Source organism: Cajanus cajan, chromosome 9, assembly GCF_000230855.2.
Source record: "Cajanus cajan strain Asha chromosome 9, NIPB_CcT2T_4, whole genome shotgun sequence".
Classification (NCBI taxonomy): domain Eukaryota; kingdom Viridiplantae; phylum Streptophyta; class Magnoliopsida; order Fabales; family Fabaceae; genus Cajanus; species Cajanus cajan.
Window position 1 is genome coordinate 13,296,849 of NC_138525.1, and position 20,804 is coordinate 13,317,652.

General features: G+C 36.3%; 3 protein-coding genes across 3 annotated transcripts; all 3 read left to right on the plus strand.

The window, feature by feature from the left end:
* The first annotated feature begins 3,090 nt into the window (after positions 1-3,090).
* Positions 3,091-6,297, plus strand: LOC109813905 (uncharacterized). Its single transcript, XM_029274471.2, has 5 exons — positions 3,091-4,126; positions 4,646-4,885; positions 4,997-5,062; positions 5,182-5,247; positions 5,566-6,297. Exons 1-5 carry the CDS (start codon positions 3,545-3,547, stop codon positions 5,662-5,664), a joined length of 1,053 nt encoding a protein of 350 aa, XP_029130304.1. The 5' UTR covers positions 3,091-3,544; the 3' UTR covers positions 5,665-6,297.
* An 8,443-nt stretch (positions 6,298-14,740) lies between these two features.
* Positions 14,741-15,256, plus strand: LOC145951949 (uncharacterized). Its single transcript, XM_083064148.1, has one exon. The coding sequence runs from the start codon at positions 14,741-14,743 to the stop codon at positions 15,254-15,256; it is 516 nt and encodes a 171-aa protein (XP_082920274.1).
* Positions 15,257-17,015: 1,759 nt separating this feature from the next.
* Positions 17,016-17,643, plus strand: LOC145951950 (uncharacterized). Its single transcript, XM_083064149.1, has 2 exons — positions 17,016-17,049; positions 17,123-17,643. Exons 1-2 carry the CDS (start codon positions 17,016-17,018, stop codon positions 17,641-17,643), a joined length of 555 nt encoding a protein of 184 aa, XP_082920275.1.
* Positions 17,644-20,804: the final 3,161 nt, after the last annotated feature.

The following is a 20,804-nucleotide window of genomic DNA, read 5'->3' on the forward strand; positions in this document are numbered from 1 at the left end:
AAGTGCATTCAATAAAATATTACCATTAAAGATCAAGTCATTTAAGTGCATTCAAGGTCTTTTATTGTTATGTAACACTCGGATGTTACTTTCTTCAAAGCTTTATCACACAGAAACGTGTCCTTTAAGGCTGAGAACTCCTTAGCCTATCGAATTTTTATTTTGCTTAGATGAGTGTTATAAAATTTGATGTAAGGCTGAGAAGAGTGAGTTCCCATCATGATAACCTAGGACCTATTTGATACAAAAGGCATTTTAGAAAAAATATAATTAATACAACTAACCATTAGAATAAGGTCTCATAAAAAGAAACAAGTAAAAACATGAAAATAGTCTAATATATAGAGACAATGGTAATAACTTATGTTATTCAAAGGATAGTAACTTATTTCCATATATATACATATGTAAGTGTTCCTTACTAGCCAAAGAATTAAGGATAATCATGTTCTCTTCATGAGTTCCACGTCTAGGCCTTTGAAATGAAATCTAAGTTAGCTACGAGATTATATGTATAATCAATTATAATTTGAATGGATTTTTGTTTGGATAAATTTGCCGAAAAATGATTTTGATATGCTTAATTTTGTCTAAATGCAACAAAAAGTCAACTTGTATATAGTAAATCAGTTGTATAGGAGAAAACAAAGTTGTTGAAAAATGATCATAAACTTCAAATTTTCATATAAAAAAAAAACTTATTTTTATATTAAAAAAACTGCTTACAAATTTAAGTTATTTTCCCAAATAATCAGTTTTTTTTTTTCTTTTGAAACATCCCTTTCTTTCAAGAGAAAAAAGTTTTCCCAAACATGTCGTTACAGTCATTTGGATGCTTTAAGTTGGTGAGAGCATAAGTCAATAGGTGAAAGACGGGGAAGAAAGGATGAAGTCATTCATATTCTCTCCTGCTAGATGCATTTATAGGTCCTTTGGATGATTTTGATAGGAAAAGATGAAGATGATGTTATTCATATATAGGGGGAATTACCTTTGTAAATCGTAAAGGAAAAATACGTGTTGTTTTTTTTTTAAAAGCATACTTCAAGTTAATTTAAAACTAATACCAATATCTAATCATAATCTAGTCAAACTATTATTTGTGGATGAAAATGAGTTGCATATGAGGTGCACAAATTATAATCATGCTTCCTAGAATAAAACTTAAGCATTATGCGAAATGTAGATACGCAAGTGCCCTACAGCCTGTACGACATGATCCGTGAGATATTACAGCATAAAGTCTCCAACAAGGTTAAACAAAATTGATTTGCAAGCCATTATATAATAAATAAGATACGGGAAAGGGAAATCATTGAAAGGATTGTACATTAATCCTATCATCGTGATATTCCTAGACAAAACTTAGATATTGTATTATTATATAATAGAATTATAATTTTAGTTTGATAATTTGTATTAAATATCGACACAAGTTATTACGGTGAACTCCACAATCTAATTAGAGATTAATAAATAAAAAAAACTTAAAAATTACATTGAAGTTTATTTTTTCTTTTAACAGGAGTAATATTGTTTGAGACAATTAAACACCAATGATTTATTTAGATTAGGAGTGAAACACATAGGAAAGAAAAAATAATAATAGACATAAAGGGACCTAGAATGAGAAATATATGTTATTTGGATAGATAGGATAAAAGAAAGTAGGAAAATTTATTTTTGCTTGTTTGGATGTGTGAAAAAGAATAAAAAAGAAATAACTAAATTATGTAAAAAAATATATTTTTATAATAGTTAAAAATATAAATTTTCAATATAATTATTTTTCTTGACAAAATTATCTATTATTTTAATTTTGTTAAAAATTTAAACCTAAAAATATGAAGAAAAAAAAAGGGAGGAAGATATTTTTCTTCCTATTTATTACAATTTTGGGGAATGCTTTCAAATGGATCCCACGTACATAACTTTTTTTTTGTCTTCTTATTTCTTCTTTTCAAACAAACAATATAGAAATTTAATAAATCTATTTTGAGTATGGTTTAGATATAGGTTTAGAAGTGCTTTTAAAAAAATTTCTACCAAAAAATATTATTTATTTTTAGTGAAAAATCTCTCAAATCTTCTTTTAGATTGTATCCAAATAAACTCTTAATCTTTATTCTTCTTATTTCCTTCTTTTCCATTTTATCTCCAAACAAAAGAATAATGTGATCATTTTAATTTGGATTTAAAATTTAGTCCATAACATTATTAGAGATTAATCTCTACGTAAGACTTTTCATTTGATTTATCTAAGAGTCTATTTTGATAAAATTCTCAAACATGTACTTATAAAAAGAAACTACTTTAGTGCATAGCACATGCAATTTTGAGTTACTTAAAATTAAATAGAGTTGTTTATATAAACAACCATTCTTTGTGAGTTATTTAATTAATATTTGTGCATATGCATGCAAAAGAGAGAATGAGATATTAAGGAGAAAAAAATGATATTCGTGAGTTAAATAACTTTGTGGCAAGAATTTTTACTAAAATAAGAATTAAAGTGAATTCCTTAAAATTGAAGTGACGTATATAGAATCAGATAAAATGAGTTGTTTATTTGAAAACTATCAAAGATGTTCTAAGAACTTATGGAAAAACTTATACAAACACATTAGTATTGAGTTTGTTCCTTTTTTATTTTTTGTATAGATCATAGATATTTTTTACCCGAAACAATCTTATTTAAGTTGATTAAAACTGTTATAGACATCTTCTCTCTCAGAATATTTAATACGGTTAAATACTCAAGATCACTTGAACATGTAATCATTGATTAAACCGAAACAACCCTTTTAACAGTTGATCTACATGTGTGTGTGTGTGGTAGGTGATGAGTTTGTTGATGAGAGAATACAATGCATTATGCATACATAAGTTGAAGCAATGGTGAGCTTGGAACACCAAGGAGACACAAAGCGTTCTCCACGGTTGCTCTGTCTGTCCATAAAGTAGTTTAAAAGAATGTGAGATTCATCCCACGATGTGGCCGCTGACCTTCATTTTTTTAATTCCCTCACACAATTCCTTTTCCTTTATTATATTCACATTGAAGACTCCCACGTTCGTTCTTCAACCTCACCAACGCGCATGCTAAGCTCCCAAGTTCTAACTCCTAACTATACATCACTATCACCATTAATTAACACTCATTAATCCCCTCTCAATCATTACACTTAGACCCTTTAGAGCACAATTTTATCGAGTCTAACTTGTTTAAAACCCATTGAAAAATCAACATTATTCTAAATTATCACTCATGAACTTGGTCCCATATGAGTTGTCCTTTGCCCTCAGTGGACTCCTGAGTTCAGTTACAGAGAACTCGGACCTATCCATGACACAATCATTACCATTTTAAAATGCTATTTACAAACCAAGTCAATGCTTACACCAACACTTTTCTTGGGATTGAGTATAAATATGTCCATAGCTTTTGCTTATGCCAAGCAAGCATTTAATTAGCTTCTCTTTGTTTTAATAACCCTTTTTGGCTTTTGGCCTTTTCTTTTTTCCTAAACGCACACACAATAGAATGGAACCTGTTGGAGCCTTCCCTGATGGAGAATGGGATTGCTTCCGCAGAATGTTTGGCAGTGAGGAGCATGATTTCACACCCCAGATTCCACTTCTGCTTCATGGTGATGATGAATTGAACATTTTGACACAACCAACATTTTGTGCTGGTGCTGAAAATATTGAGCGTATGTTTTATTCTTTAGATGCTCACAATCACAACTCAAATTCCCAGTATATTTCACAAGAAAGTAGCTATAGTAGTAATTGTAGTGGTGACACTGTCTTCATTGCCAATCCGGGTAGTGCAAACTATTATTTTAGTTACCCTGATCATGTGCTAGCAAATAATGCATGTGAATATTCCATGGATGAGAAAATTTTTGCCTCTTTTGTGCCATCACTTGCTGACATTGTAACCGAAGAGAGTGTCAAAGATATTGGGAGTGACATATTGGAGAATTCTGAATGCAATCATATGGAACCTATTGTTTTTCCCACCAAGCAGCTGCAGCTCAAAAGGAAGCTTGATCTGCCTGATGAAGATAAAATCAACAACAGATCCGAGAATCACAAGAAAAAGGCTCGTGTCTCAAAAGATGTAAGTTTTGTCTATAATTTCTCTAAGTAATTGGCTTCTAAAAGTTAAAAGCACTTGTAAATACTTGTCGTCTGACCAAGTAATTCAACACTTGTATTCGTTTTTTCTCAATGATTATTGATTATATTCCATTTTTGTCTAGGACATAAAGTCGCAATCTCATAATTAATTGATTATACATAAAAATTAAAGTCATTTTTTTATTGATATTGAAATCTCTTTTAGACCTAAAATTGCAACAACATAATATGAAGGATTAAAATGATATTTATATAATCAGTAAGTTATTGCTGCAACCAAAGTTGAATCTGTTAAATAAAATTGAGTTGACAAGTGAGTGAAAAAGGAACTCGTTAATAGTGATCAACTAGTCAGATTTCTTAACAAATATTTATTATTGAAAATGATAAAATCGGTGTATACTAGTAACATGATTAAAAAAATGGTATTTATATAATTTTAGTTACTGTACATTGAAGTCTGAAATTTGTTAACAGTTTTATTGTGTTCCATGATCAGGGGCAAGGATGCATGAAAAATACATGGTCCAAGAAGAATCAGAAACAAGGAAGCAATGATGATGCAGAAGAGACTAATGCAGGATCAGATGGACATAGCTCAAGTAGTAACATGTCAGAAGATGATAATAAGGAGAATAGTGGAGGAGCCACTTCAGGCTCTAAATCTCTTCTCAACTCAAATGGGAAGACAAGAGCAAGTAGGGGGTCAGCAACAGATCCACAGAGTCTCTATGCAAGGGTACATAATATAATTAATCACTTCAAATACAAAACCTTTTTTTTTCTTCTTTTTTTCCTTATGTGATTTGTGTGTGGTACTTATGTGTTACACTCTTCTTGAATATTGCAGAAAAGAAGAGAGAGAATAAATGAGCGACTAAGAATCCTACAAAATCTTGTCCCAAACGGAACCAAGGTAGGCAAAATTAATGTTGTAATTCTTGTTTCTAACATTGAGATCAGTGGTGGGGCATAACATAAGCCAAATTCAATGGAGTTATGTATTAATTTTATTTATGGTCGAATATAATGTAGGTTGATATAAGTACAATGCTTGAAGAGGCAGTCAATTACGTGAAATTTTTACAGCTCCAGATCAAGGTATGCATACGGATTGTGTATAATTGAAAAAAATTGTAGGAACGCTCTCTCTTACACTTCCTTGCTGATATATATTTTTTTTATAGTATATTAATCGAAAATCATAAATTTTAGTAAACTTAATCATCAAATAAGGAGACCGGTTAAACAAAATAGAGATTTATGAAATTTGATATTTTTAATAAATTTTAGTTGATATTAAAAAAAATGTTAAAGAGTGTATTACTTGTTTGAAAATAATTGTTTTCTTAAGTTTAGAGACATTAGCATATATGCAATCAAATTGTAACATTTTTATTTTTATTTTATTTTGTGTAGCTTTTGAGCTCTGATGACCTATGGATGTATGCTCCGCTGGCTTATAATGGGCTTGACATTGGACTCAATCTCAACATGAAGAACTCCGTACCACTCTGAGATTAAAGAAACTAGAGGGACACGTTTTCCGTTTAAACAACAAAAGGGAAAACACCTAAGTAGAAAAAATATATATGAAATAAAAATTGAGCAATATATGTGTATTCTAACATGTTATTATTGGGTAATGTGAATAAAATAGCAGCTTCGTTTTTAAAGAGAATCGTCACTTTCTTCATTAACCACGTGGCGTCTCTTTCTGACTTTTGTGACCATCATTAATGTTGTGTTTTATAGAGCTGTTATGGTGAAAAGTTGAGATTAATAGAAAGATATAGTGTAGAATTCAAAATGTATTGTGATTGGTAAAAGATAAAATAAGTGGGGCCCACTAATTTTTTTTTCTTCCTTTCACATATGAGAGATGAAATAGCATTGTTTTCGAAAATGTTTTAGATGATATTGCTAGAATTGTCCAGGTAACAGGTCTGGTAATTAATTAATAAAAATTGAAGCATTTTAGAATGGTTAAGAATCGGTTAGATCAATTTAAAATTGAATAAAAATTTGTATAAAAATTTGGTTAGAACTGATACAATACAAAATAAAAATATCATTTCAATTTTTATAAATTAATTTAAAATATCATTAAGAAAAATGAAAACATATATTTAATAAGGATTATAAATTAGAATAAATTATTGAATAAGTTACTTTTAATATATTTTTATAAAATATAATTTAATTATTTATATTAATTTATAATTTTTATATCTTATTTTTTTATAATTCTATATATTTATTAAAAATTATTCTAGATATAAACTTGTTATTATTGATAAACATTGTTATATTTTACTAAAATTTAAAATCTAGTATTATGTTATATTTAGTTTGAAATTTTATGGGTACTTTGAATGTTAAAAACTCATAAAATAAAATGATGTTTTGTTTTAATTTTTAGTGTGTTTAAATTATGATATTATATTTATTTAATATTATTTTATGTATTATTTAAAATAGTATTATTAATTTATTAATTCCAATTTAACCATTATTTAGTAATGATTAAATTATCGAACCTTGGTTTGTGCCTAAGTCAATTTAAATGTACTTTTTATCAAAAGTACTCATTCTCTACAAAGTCTTCGATCTTTGGTCTTCAATCCTTGAATTGGTTGTTGTACCTTCAACAGGAACTTTAATGCTAAAGTTAGCGAGTAATAAGAGTGTATGAATATAATCTCAAGAATAAGTCTACTTTCTGAAGGTGAAACGTAGCTATGTGTATATATATAGGAGAAGAAATGTTATTGTTAATTGATAAAATATTTAAATACATTCAAAACTTTTTATTGTCATGTAATGGTCAGACTTTACCATTGGTTAAACTTAATCATGAAGTTATAGTCCTTGGTCAATCGAGGACTATTTGGATTAGGAGTGATCTCTATCGATTAGTTTGACTAATATTTGAACTTATATTTAACCAATATATCAGCCTTGTGTAGCTGAATTTATAGTCAACATATATTCAGCGAGAGGATCTAAGACCTATCTAGTACAAATGACAAATTCGATTTTAAAAACACTCTCAAATGGAAAAGGAAAAACTTGTTACAAAGTGAGTTCCAAAAATAATCATTTATTTCACCTATTTAATATCACATCCTTAGTTGTATTTTTTATTTTATTTCCTAATCAACTTTTGTTATACGATTGTGTTGAGCAAAATTCAATCGATTTAAGTTTGAGAACTCTCATTTTATTCATTCTTAATCGATTAGATTTCTTTAATAGCTCATCAAGCTTAAATTTTTAGCAAAAATAATCAATTAAATGGGAGACATAATCAAATATGTCTTCCTTTTATTTATTTAAAAAAAAAATTATTCATTCGTTATCGATTAAATACATGACATAAACATCATGTAGGTCTTTTATTAATTTTTTTTTTACTAACATGTTTGTCTTTTATATGAGAGTATAATAGGAATTTAACTTATATTATAATTTATTTTCTTTCCTTTCATTGAACTAAACAATTTTATTATATTGATTCTCTTAAGTTTCTCTCCTTTCATTAACACGTTTTGCTGCATTTAGGATTCATCCTATGAATGATTGGTTTGGCTAGATTGGTGAATGGCCTCTACTATATGTATTCACAAAATGATCAAATTCTAACTTCAAATACTGTGAGGCATAAGATTTGTAATTCATCTTTTGTTTTGTTGTTCATGGATGTTGAATGCATGAACGGATTTGAACTCTTGAGGTGTGCAATGTACTGTCCTAAATGACTTATTTGTAGACTCTCATGCAAGTTACCCATGTAGAACTAACAAATTTACTCTTACTGATTCTCAATATTTATAGAAGATGATATTGAGTATTGTGGTTATAATTAATTACGATGATTAAAACTAATTAATTTTAAAATATTTGATCATTAAAATTAATTAAAACTATAACAGTTAGGTTATTATATCTCATTAAAATCGATATTAGTTAAGCTTTAATATTAGTAATTAATAAAGTAATTATTTTGAATTTAAATTTAAATTCAAAATAATTTTATGAATAAATTAACTTTTTGAAAAATCTTAAAATATATAACAATCTCCCACATATTTCAAAATGTTTAGAAAAATATTACTAGTTCTCATATAGGATTTGATGCATCAGATCTAATGTAGCAAGCTATTGAACCAAACCTAAATTGATAAAACTTAACACATAATGTAGTAAATATAGCAAGCTATTAAACTCAAAACACTTGGCGTGTATCAGAGATTAACCAATCACAATACACCCCCACAAATCCTTGTTGTTATCATTGTGTTGCTCTTTTAGGCCATGCACAGATATTCATGAGTTTTTTAAAGATCTTGCCAAGATCCCATGCAAGCGGGTCCACTTAATACTCATGTAGATATAGGTGATTTCATCAAGTGTATGCTACAAATCATACACCACCTATAAGAGATATGAAAATCATTAAAATCTTTATAAGAGGTTAAGTTTTCTCATAATCATATAAAACTCAATTATAAAAATTATCCTCTCATTAATGCAGCTTTAGCACTTTCTCACACCATAGTAAGAGATAAAAAAATTAAAATTGATTAATACCAATTTAGTGCTAAAAGAACTAACAAATAACTTATTTTTCCCATTGAACCTTCTTAATGAGATCTCCAATCACAAAAATTAGGTTACCATCACTGTTTATTTCAAATGACTTTAATAAAATCTCATTCCCCTCAATGTTTATAAATAGCTCACAATGTTTTGTAAATAATATGTATTCCGTAGGGGTTTAAAGTCAAAGGATCGGACAAATCCATTATTGACTACATATAATAATCTTTTTAAGCAAATGTTATATAACATAATTTCTTAATTTTATATCCTTGACAAAATATTTGTTAAGAGGTTATATTAAGCCCCATAATCAACCATCTCTAGAGTAAAAACCTCTAATTCAATAATTATTATTGTTTAATCTCAAATTAATTTCACTACAACAAAGTGTAATGACACAACATTAGTGAATTTTGTCTCTTATGGATCCAAGACTCAATTAATCATCATTGTATTTTTAATTCAATGGAAGATCCACAATGTTAAATACCATAATTTATAACTTTTTTTTTATAACATCTCATATTATGTAAAATATTGTGATATGGATGGTATCATATTACTCATAATTGACAATTTACATTATCTTCACTAACTCGTGTCGTAAATGACTATAACTTTTAAGAATTAAACTCAAAACATTCACACTATCAATACAAAAGGTATTAACATTTATTATATGATAATGCATTTAATTAGGATACTTAAATGACACTCAATTATCACTAGTTATATCTCTCATATAATGTCATATAGATCAACATATTATCTCAAAAACAAATAAAATATATAATCTCCAAAAACATAAAGCAAAAATGCTTATCACCACATAAATTGATGCACACTAATTTATATTTGTTATTGGATAAATCTCATCTCATTCATGAGAATTAATATTGATAATTAATTCTTCCCACTATGAAGAGAATCTCAAAAATAGTTTCCTACATCATATTTCAATGATGTCTCACACATATTTATTCACTTCCACATATGAATAGAATCTCGATAATTAATTACCTAAATTATTTTTCAAATGATGTCTCACAATTTATTCTTATAAAAGCATTTTAATGTAGGTCATGTGTCTCATGTTTCAATAATATATGTAACATAAAATTATAAATAAAAAATGTACTTGAAGTCATTTAAATTATGACGCTCAATTAATTGGATTTTTTTACTCAAATAATACTATTTTTAAAAAAAATTATCTAAATAGCAACTGTGCAAATTTATTTCCGCAACTAGCATCATTTACTATTCATGTTCAGAACGGGCCGTTCTAGTTTAAAAAATAACACATGACAAATGGATCAGAATGGGTCGTTCCGGATTCAACATTAGTACATAAAAAGTAGAACCAGAATGGGCCGTTCTGGCCTATAAATAATTTTTTTTTCGATTTTCACTTATCAAATATCAAAACTCAGAAACTAACATCAAATAATTAAATTTATTGAATATTAACATTATAAATATAACTAAATAAATTTATTAAAATTTAATACAACAATAAAGATCAATAGTGGCGAAAACTGATTATGTTGTTCTCTAATGTTCATCTCTATTTTAATCCTGTTGGACTAAAATTATTATAAATATGGTGAATAAAGTAAGTTTATGAGATATCAACAAAAATAAGTTCATAAAATTTAAATAAATAAATAAATAACTACTTTCATCTGTAATAGTTCCAAAGTCGTTGTAACAGTGAATTATTTGGAAAAAATTAAAACGAACCAAATCAAATTACTCTAATTTAAATTATTTCTTGTAAAAGATACATGTGTTATTTACCATAAAAAATAGCAAATTTCTTTTTAGGACTGAAGTGGCGTTTGTATAATTCACACAATTTTCATGTGATGAAATTATAATTAGAAGTAACAAATACGATACCAGATTTCGAAACAAGAAAGCCACCTCAGTGTGATAGAAATTCACACAGCCCACAGTAGCATTTGGGCTAGGCTGACAATGACCTTACGTCACACTCATGTGGGCTTTTTCCCCACTCACTCAACTTCAAAGCCCGCTCAGTGTGTACCCAAAACCAACCCCTTTTGTCACCCCTTTCCCACGTTCCAATTTGCAATTGCTTATTCTCATTAAATAACAAAAAACAATTTGTAACATATATGTAAGTAAATTTATATGATCACATTTTTTGTTTCTCTTTTCAGGTAAGTACTATTACTAGCAATATATTATAACTTTTATACAAATCCAACAAATTGTTTAAACCCACTTTTGTTGAATAAAATAGTTTATAAATATATTTTGTAAACCCAAAATATATTTTTTGAGATATTAAAATTTATTTAAGAGAATAATCTCTTAAAAAGTATATTTTCATACACATAAGTATTGAGAATTAAAGCATTCACTTGTCACATGGTTAAAGACGCGATTTTCTGCCATGTTCCAATTGCATTAATCCATGATCGTAATATATATATATATATAAGAAAAAGATACCCATTATTTCATGTGTTTAACATTTTTTTTATTCTACGGGTTGATAGGTACGTAGGCGAAGCTCCCCCAACAAATTAATGGTCTAGTTGCATTTCAAACTTGTTATTTGCCAATCACGATCATTTACTTACCACTAAATTTTAATATAAAAAAGTGCAAAAATGTTAATATGAATATAGAAGTAATATTAATAATTTGATTTGAATAATATTGAACGTAATTATTATAAGTAAGATCTCAAATTAATAAAAGAAAAATATTTGAGAAAAACTTATTAAAAGTGGATAGTTAGATAAATATTAATTATAGCAAAATTAATAAATATTTCATATTAATAATATAATTATAAAAAAATATAAAAATACAGCATATTCAACTTGTATTTGCTGATGGAACACTCCATCATGGATGAACTCATTTTTCTACGCTCTAACTTAATAATAATAATTATTATTAACATCAACATAGCATCTTACTCTTGCATCTCAAGCGAATTGTCTTGCCTTGACCTTTCAATTTTCTTTTTGCATTTTTCTTTGTTTAAGTGATAAAAGAAAGCATGAGAATGGTTTATACTTTATATGTTTGAAATGAAAATGACAGGTAGAGAGGTTTTCTCATCTATTTCTAATTCAAACTTCATCATATTTTCAAACGTGTTTTGGGATTCTTTTTTTTTAGGGTCCGTGTGTTGTCATGTTTAAACTAAATATTGTACCGTCTATTGTGAAAATCTATAAAAAAATAGAATCACGTTTTTCACTAACTATAGATGATTAAATGGGCATTTAATTTTAAATTTTACGTAATCCGTTGATTAGGTTTGGCTTGGGGTCCCTGAACATAAATTGACTAGCAACATAGGTAAGCAGTGACTTAAGCCTTTTCATTTTTTTATTATCATGATTAATGAAAATGTGAGTGTTTCTATAAGTATTGTTGTGGTTTGATTGCATATTTCTGACCTACATCCATTTGTTTATTTGTTTGTTTTTTAATTAAAAATATTTTAGCAAGTTATATTATACGATTAAAATTTTAACTTTTTTGTACTAGGAGGGACCTTTTCGGCCAAACAATAGGCCGATAGGGGTGCTCGAACCGATGAAGACGCTGTCCACAGGTAGGTACCCCTTCGGTCAAATAGTAGGCCGAAAGGGAGACCCCGAACCGATGTAACACACTACTACACCCCCTCGGCCTTAGGATAGGTCGAACACCCCCTCGGCCTTAGGATAGGCCAATCATCCCCTCGGCCTTAAGGCAGGCCGAACACCCTCTCGGCCTTGTACCTGGCCGAGGACTTCAACAAAGACCAACTCACGAAGAGCATGGGGCAAAACCCTCGGCATTGACTTAAACCGAACACCTCCTCGGCCTTAGGGTGGGTCGAACACCCTTTCGGCCTTGTACCTGGCCGAGGACTTCAACAAAGACCAACTCACGAAGAGCATGGGGCAAAACCCTCGGCATTGACTTAAACCGAACACCTCCTCGGCCTTAGGGTGGGCCGAACACCCTTTCGGCCTTGTACCTGGCCGAGGACTTCAACAAGGACCAGCTCGAGCAACACGTGACAAAATTAGACACTTATTATACAGTAATTACCATGCCTGATTAAGAAGAGATTAAGGTTAATTCAAGTGTTACCCATCTTCCAACACTGAAGGCCCACCAGGCCCAATTGTGTCTCTATAAATACACAGGTGATGTGACATAAATGAGGTACGTTACTATTCAACATAAAGGCATTTATTGCTCCATACCGAATACTTACTTGATCGTTGGAGTGCCTTTGCAGGTACCCTCCACACCCTTTGAAGACAGTGTTCGGTCGGGACTAAAGACTTAGGAGATCAAGAAGGAAGAACGACGAGAGGAGTGTTCCCACGCAGGAACATTTTGGCGCCCACCGTGGGGCCGAAACCAAAACGGTTCTCGACCCTGAAGCAAGATGGTAACTACTAGAAGTCAACAGGAGAACGTAACCGAATACCTTTTCGGGATGCCCCGGGACACCATCGGACGGCAAACTAATCAGAACGAGGATGGGATGGAAGAATCTTACGTAGACCGGTCTCAGCAACCAAATCCGTCTTCGGCCATCGAGCAACTAAAGGCCGAAATGATGGAACTCAGAAGGCTTCGAGAAAAGGATGCTCACGAATTATCGGCCCTGAGAAGAGAAAATGCCGAGCTCAGGAGCGATAATCGGACATGGCACCCGTCACATGATACTCGCAATCAGTCGACCCGGGACCAAGGTGAATCATCCGGATGGTACAAGGAAGTCAACGTTCCTCGGCCATCAGGTGGGCCAGCGACAACGACACAAGACCAGCAACGACGACAGGGAAGGACGCCGTTCACACCAGATATCGTCGGGGCTCGTTTACCCGACAACTGGAAAAACTTGACCCTGGAAAAGTATGACGGAACGTCCGACCCTGAAGAACACCTCGACGCATTCGTCACACAGGTCGGTCTGTACACGGATGACGATGCAATCATGTGCAAAGTCTTTCCTACTTCGTTGAAAGGACCAGCACTCAATTGGTTCACGCGGCTCCCTCCCGGATCGGTTGATTCGTTCACGACTTTGTCATCCCGTTTCGTAATACAATTCGCCACAAGCCGCCCTCACCAACTAACCTCGATCGCGTTAGTTAACATCCATCAAGAAAAGAAGGAACCCCTCAGAACATTCATGGAGAGGTTCGGGAAAATGACCTTGGCCATTAGAAATCTAGATCCCACGGTGGCAATGCACCATCTCACCATGGCGCTGAGGCCAGGTCCTTTTGTCAATAGTTTATGCAAGAAACCACCCCATGACCTGGACGACCTGCGGCAGAGGGCTACAAAATACATGCAGATGGAGGAGCTGGCCGAGTTCCGCAACCAAAACCGACCTGACCTATCCCTCGCTAAGAGAGAAAATGACAAGGAACATCCACGATCTCGTCCTCGAGAAACAACCGATCGTGAGAAGAGCAATAACAGAGGTCCAAGGTATGTGCAATATACGCCGCTCAACACCAGCAGGGCCAGGGTGTTGGAGCAAGCTCTAGCCAAGGAAGTTTTGGCTGTTCCTCGAAGAGCTATGACCCCTCCTCACGCTGACAAGACCAAAGCGTGTCAATTCCATCGGAACAGAGGACACACTACGGAGGAATGCTCCGCCCTTCGGGATCGCATCGAAGATCTCATTAAGGCCGGCCACCTCCAAAACTTCGTCCGGATGACAGACAACCCAAGAAACGACCACCGCCCCGGAAGAGGGGAGCATACAAGGGATAACCGAGATCGAGTACCCCCCCGGAACCGATCCCGCGAGCGTAGTAGGTCTCAAGAAAGAAACGATCAATGAGACTGCAATCAGCCCAGGCGAGTCATAAACACCATTGCCGGAGGCTTCGCAGGAGGCGGAGGCTCGTCTTCAGCACGGAAAAGACACTTAAGGGCTATCAAGTCGGTCAACGCCATAGGGCGAGCATCTCCCATTTGTATGCCCCCTATTACGTTCACTGACCTAGACTTTCACGGCATTGATCCGGTGCAGGACGACCCAATGGTCATTAGCGTGGAGATCAACAACTGCATCGTGAAAAAAACGCTGGTCGATCAGGGAAGTTCGGCCGACATCTTATACTGGAAGACCTTTGAACAGTTAGGCATCCCGGAACAAGAGTTGACACCCTATGACGAGCCTTTGGTTGGGTTCTCGGGCGAACGGGTGGACACCCGCGGAACCATAGACTTGTACACCTACTTCGGGGATGACCAGCGCAGGCGGATCAAGGTTCGTTACGTGGTGGTACATGCCAACACCTCGTACAATATTCTGTTGGGAAGACCCTCCTTGAACAAGCTCCGAGCCATCGTCTCCACCCCACACTTGGCTATGAAGTTCCCAAGTGAAGAAGGGGTCGTCATCACTGTGCATGTTGACCATAAAACAGCGCGCGAGAGCTACTTCGCCAGCTTAAAAGTAGACCAACTCCGAAGCCCAGACGGGACGTGAACGTCATCGGCGACACTGGCAAGCAGAAATCAATGGAAAGCCTTGAGTTTGATCTGAGGCTGGAAGATGAAGATAGGGTCGAACCTATTGAGACAACAGTCCCTTTCCAACTCGGAAAGAATGAAGAGCAGGTTACCTTTTTGAGTTCTCAACTATCCGAAACAGAGGCTAGAGACATCAAGCAAGTCCTACGGGAATATTTGGATTTATTTGCTTGGACGGCAGCGGATATGCCGGGCATCGATCCGAATTTTCACTGTCATCGACTCTCGGTGTGTCGCGACGCCAAACCAGTTGCCCAGAAGAAAAGGAAAATGGGTGGAGAGAGAGCCCGGGCCGTGAAGGAAGAAACGACGAAGCTACTTCAGGCAGGATTCATAAGAGAGGTGAAATATTCCACGTGGCTGGCCAACATGGTTATGGTCAAAAAATCGAACGGCAAGTGGAGGATGTGCACCGATTACACAGATTTGAACAAGGCATGCCCGAAGGACGCTTACCCGCTACCTCACATCGACGCACTGGTGGACGGAGCGGCGGGTCATCAAAGACTAAGCTTCCTTGACGCGTACTCGGGGTATAATCAAATACCCATGTACCCGCCGGACGAAGAAAAGACTGCGTTCATCACTGACTCAGCCAATTTCTGTTACAAGGTCATGCCTTTTGGCTTGAGAAATGCTGGCGCCACTTACCAAAGACTCATGGACAAGATTTTCCGGCATCAAATAGGGAACTGTCTGGAGGTCTATGTGGACGATATGGTGATTAAGTCCAACTCCGCCGCCAACCATTTGGAAGACCTCCACTCGATTTTTGACGAGGTGAGGCGACACAGCATGCGATTGAACCCGGCTAAATGCACCTTCAGAGTAGCCGGTGGGAAATTTCTGGGCTTCATGTTGTCGAAGAGAGGCACAGAGGCCAACCCCGATAAGTGTCAAGCAATTATCAACATGCAAAGTCCTCGCAATGTAAAGGAAGTACAGCGCCTGGCCGGACGCATAGCCTCTCTGGCCCGTTTTCTCCCTTGCATGGCCGAGAAGTCAAGACCTATAATGTCGCTATTGAAAAAAGCCACCAAATTTCAATGGAACGAGGAATGCGAGACAGCTTTTCAGAGTTTCAAGACGACGCTCATAACTCCACCGCTGTTAAGCAAGCCAGACCCTTGTTTAGACATGATAGTCTACATATCGGTGTCGGACAAGGCTATCAGTGCTGTACTGGTCCAAGAAACGACGGAGCAAATGCCGGTGTATTTCATCAGCCGAGTCCTACAAGACGCCGAGATGAGATACCAGCATCTGGAAAAGACAGTCCTAGCCCTTGTACACACTGCCAGGCGCCTTCAACACTATTTTCAGAGCCATCGGGTGCTCGTCTGAACGGATAGTCCAATAACTAAGGTCCTGCGAAAGCCGGAGTTGGCGGGACGAATGGTTGCTTGGTCCGTAGAATTGTCCTAGTTTGATATTCGCTTTGAGCCCAGAGGACCCATCAAGGCACAAAGCTTGGCCGACTTCTTGAATGAATTCACACCTCAAGCGCTCCCCGTTTCCCATCTTTGGACCCTGCATGTAGACGGGTCGTCAAACCAACAAGGCAGTGGTGCCGACATTATTTTAGAAGGTCCCGATAAGGTAGTAATGGAACAGTCACTCCGTTTCGGTTTCAAGGCATCCAATAATCAAGCCGAATATGAGGCCCTTCTGGCAGGCCTAAGGTTGGCCAAAGACTTAGGCATCCCCAGAGTACAATGCTGGAGACACTCGTAGGTGGTAACAGGGCAGGTCAACGGCACCTTCCAAATTAAAGAACCAATGTTGTTACTATACTTTCATGCGTTTAATAAACTGAAAGCAGGTTTCGAAGATATACAAGTCAAACACACGCCTCGAGAACTCAATATGAGAGCCGATCAGTTGGCCAGGCTAGCTAGTAGCAAGAAGGTTAGCCATTTGCGCAACATGATACAACAAGAATTGCCAAAACCAAGTATCACACAGACCGAATGCTTGCAAGTTCAGCAAGAAACACCCAATTGGATGACCGGAATAATAGAGTACTTAGTAACCGGATCGTTGCCTATTGATCCATTGGAGGCGAAAAAGATGAGAACCATGGCGGCTCGATACACACTGATCGCGGGAGAATTATACAAAAGGGGGTTCTCATCACCTTTGTTGAAATGTTTGGCGCCGGATCAAGCACAATATGTAATCCGGGAAATACATGAAGGCATATGCGGAACCCACTCAGGAGGCCGAACTCTCGCAACCAAAGTTGTCCGGGCAGGATATTATTGGCCAACTCTTGTGGCAGATTGCTCAAAGTTCGTTCAACAATGCAAGCCCTGTCAGCAACACGGACCGTTGATGCACTAACCCCCCGAGGGGCTACACTCCATTGTCGCCCCCTGACCATTCTCTATCTGGGGTATGGACATTTTGGGACCTTTCCCGCCAGCAAAAGCCCAAGTCAAGTTTCTCCTTGTGGCCGTTGACCATTTCACCAAATGGATCGAGGCAGAGGCATTGGCTACAATCACGGCTAATCACGTTCAGAAATTCTTTTGGAAGAATGTTATTACCCGTTTCGGAATCCCGTATGCTTTGATCACGGATAATGGTTTGCAATTCACTGACCGCCGTTTCAACGAGTTTTTGGCCGGGTTAGGGATTAAACACAAAATGACCTCGGTAGAGCACCCCCAAACCAATGGGCAAGCCGAAGCGGCAAACAAGGTTATCCTTAAAGAGCTGAAGCGACGCCTCGGGCAAGCTAAAGGGACATGGCCCGAGCACTTGCCAGAAATCTTATGGGCTTACCGTTGCACTCCGCAAAGTTCAACCAAAGAGACCCCTTTTCGGCTAACTTATGGCACAGATGCCATGATTCCGGTGGAGGTAGGAGAGCCTTCCTTAAGGCGAACACTATTCAATGAACAAACCAATGATGAAGCACTGAGCGTCGAATCGGATTTGATTCAGGAGGCGCGTGACCAAGCCCTTATCAACATGGAGGCTTGCCGAACCCGATTAATTCGAAAGCATCAATCGAAGGTCAAGCCGCGAGATTTCCAACCCGGTGACCTGGTCTGGCGGGTCACGGGAGAAGCACGAAGGGACAAGGTTCAAGGGAAGTTGGCACCCAACTGGGATGGCCCCTACCGTATAATGCACAACTTGCAGAACGGAGCGTACAAGCTGGAAGAACTCACAGGAAAAGCCATCCCTCGGACATGGAACGCGACACATTTAAAGCACTATTTTAGTTAACGAACGCAATGTAATTGTTTCGGTGCACTCTTTTCCTCTCCTTGGGTTTTCTCCTCTTAAAAAGAAAATGTGAAGAGGTTTTCCCGAGAGGAGGTTTTTAACGAGGCACCATGTTAATGAAACAAATTTGTGAATCTTTCATCTGCTCATTAAAAACTAAATTCCCTCCCGAGCACACTCGCTCGGCCAAGGTTGACAACCATTCCCTCCCGAGTTTAATTACTCAGCCAAGGACGAGTATTTTCCCTCCCGAGTACCCTCGCTCGGTCAAGGATGAATAAGTGAATCCCTCCCGAGCACACTCACTCGGCCAAGGTTGACAACCATTCCCTCCCGAGTTTAACTACTCGGCCAAGGACGAGTATTTTCCCTCCAGAGTACCCTCGCTCGGTCAAGGATGAATAAGTGAATCCCTCCCGAGCACACTCGCTCGGCCAAGGTTGACAACCATTCCCTCCCGAGTTTAATTACTCGGCCAAGGACGAGTATTTTCCCTCCCGAGTACCCTCGCTCGGTCAAGGATGAATAAGTGAATCCCTCCGGAGCACACTCGCTCGGCCAAGGTTGACAACCATTCCCTCCCGAGTTTAATTACTCGGCCAAGGACGAGTATTTTCCCTCCCGAGTACCCTCGCTCGGTCAAGGATGAATAAGTGAATCCCTCCCGAGCACACTCGCTCGGCCAAGGTTGACAACCATTCCCTCCCGAGTTTAATTACTCGGCCAAGGACGAGTATGATAGACTATGGCCCAGGCCAAGGAATCCAAGAGGTGATACCTTAAAAGAACCAAGAGGAATGGGATGATCTTAAAGACCTTTTTCATATATTTTGTACATAGTCTTTTGTATAGGTTATTTTTGCCTTTGTATTTGTGAGACACTTTACTTGCTTTTTCTAGTGTTTGTATATTGATTTTAAGGTGGGCTACTTGGAGAGTTTAACTCCATTTAACCTCCCTAGTTGATACTTTCATTTTGTATTTTTTTAGTAGGGAAAAGGGGGTGACATTTAGCAATGCTTGAGGGTGTGCTTAGAAATTGGGCCTGAGTTGGGCCTAGGCAAAATTTTGCATATTGGACTCATTTTGCTCCTAATTTTTCATAGATTTGATTTAGCTAGGTTTCATCATCATATGATGAACCTAACTAAACCAAATCAAAGATTTTCAAATTAATTCATGGAGCATTTTGAACCATGGGCCGCCTAGCTCATTCTTTCTCTTTGGCCGAATTTTTTAAGTAAACCTTCTTGAGTTTTGAAGCTTGTCTTGCAAGCTTCTAAACTCAAGTAAGGTTAGCTTACCTTACCATGGTTCTTAAGTGAACCATGGTCAAGGATTAGCTTCTCCTACAAGCTAGCTAAACCGTGGGAGTTTAACTAACCCTACCATGGTTCCTAGTGAACCATGGTTAAGGTTATCTTCTCCTACAAGCTACCTTCCCCTATATATTTGATTTTCCTACACTTGTACTCACTTTTGACAAATTTGAGAAATATAATCTGAATTTCTCTCCCACTCAAGAGTCATAAAAACCGAAGAGAACCCTCACTCTAAGGATTCTCTCAAAGTGCTTCTACTTTTGGCTTGGTTCCTAAAGCTTCCTTCACAAGCTTAAGGAGTGGCCGAACCTCCTTCATAGACTTCACCTCCATTGAAGCTTCTTCAAAGGAGATTTCAGAGATCTTAAGGAGTAAACCTCAAGGCATTTCGGTCCTAAGCATGGAGCAAGTGAAGGAATCATCAATCTCCTCACCTAGTTCCATCAGAGTATTTTCCCTCCCGAGCACCCTCGCTCGGTCAAGGATGAGTAAGTGAATCCTTCCCGAGCACAATCGCTCGGCTAAGGTTGATAATTCCCTCCCGAGTTTAACTACTCGGCCAAGGACGAACACTTTACCTCTCGAGCACCCTCGTTCGGCCAAGGTCGAAACCGAAATTCCCTCCCGACCAAACAACCATTACCACACCAACATTAAACAGTTATTTATGCCCACCAATAACGAAGTACCAACCCTATCGGCCAAAGAAAAACTTGGAAAAAACTTAGGACTCTGTCAGAATCGGTATTTAAAGTCGAATCGGTCACAAATTCATACGAATGAAAGTGAAAAACAAATTCATTAGAACTGTCAAAACGGCACTATCGGTCGAAGGGTACAACCAAATGTGGCTCAAACGGCCCAAAAAGAATCAAAAAGCAAAGACCGTTATACCTATATACATCATTAACAAAACAGATGTATAATCAAAAACGAAACACCAAC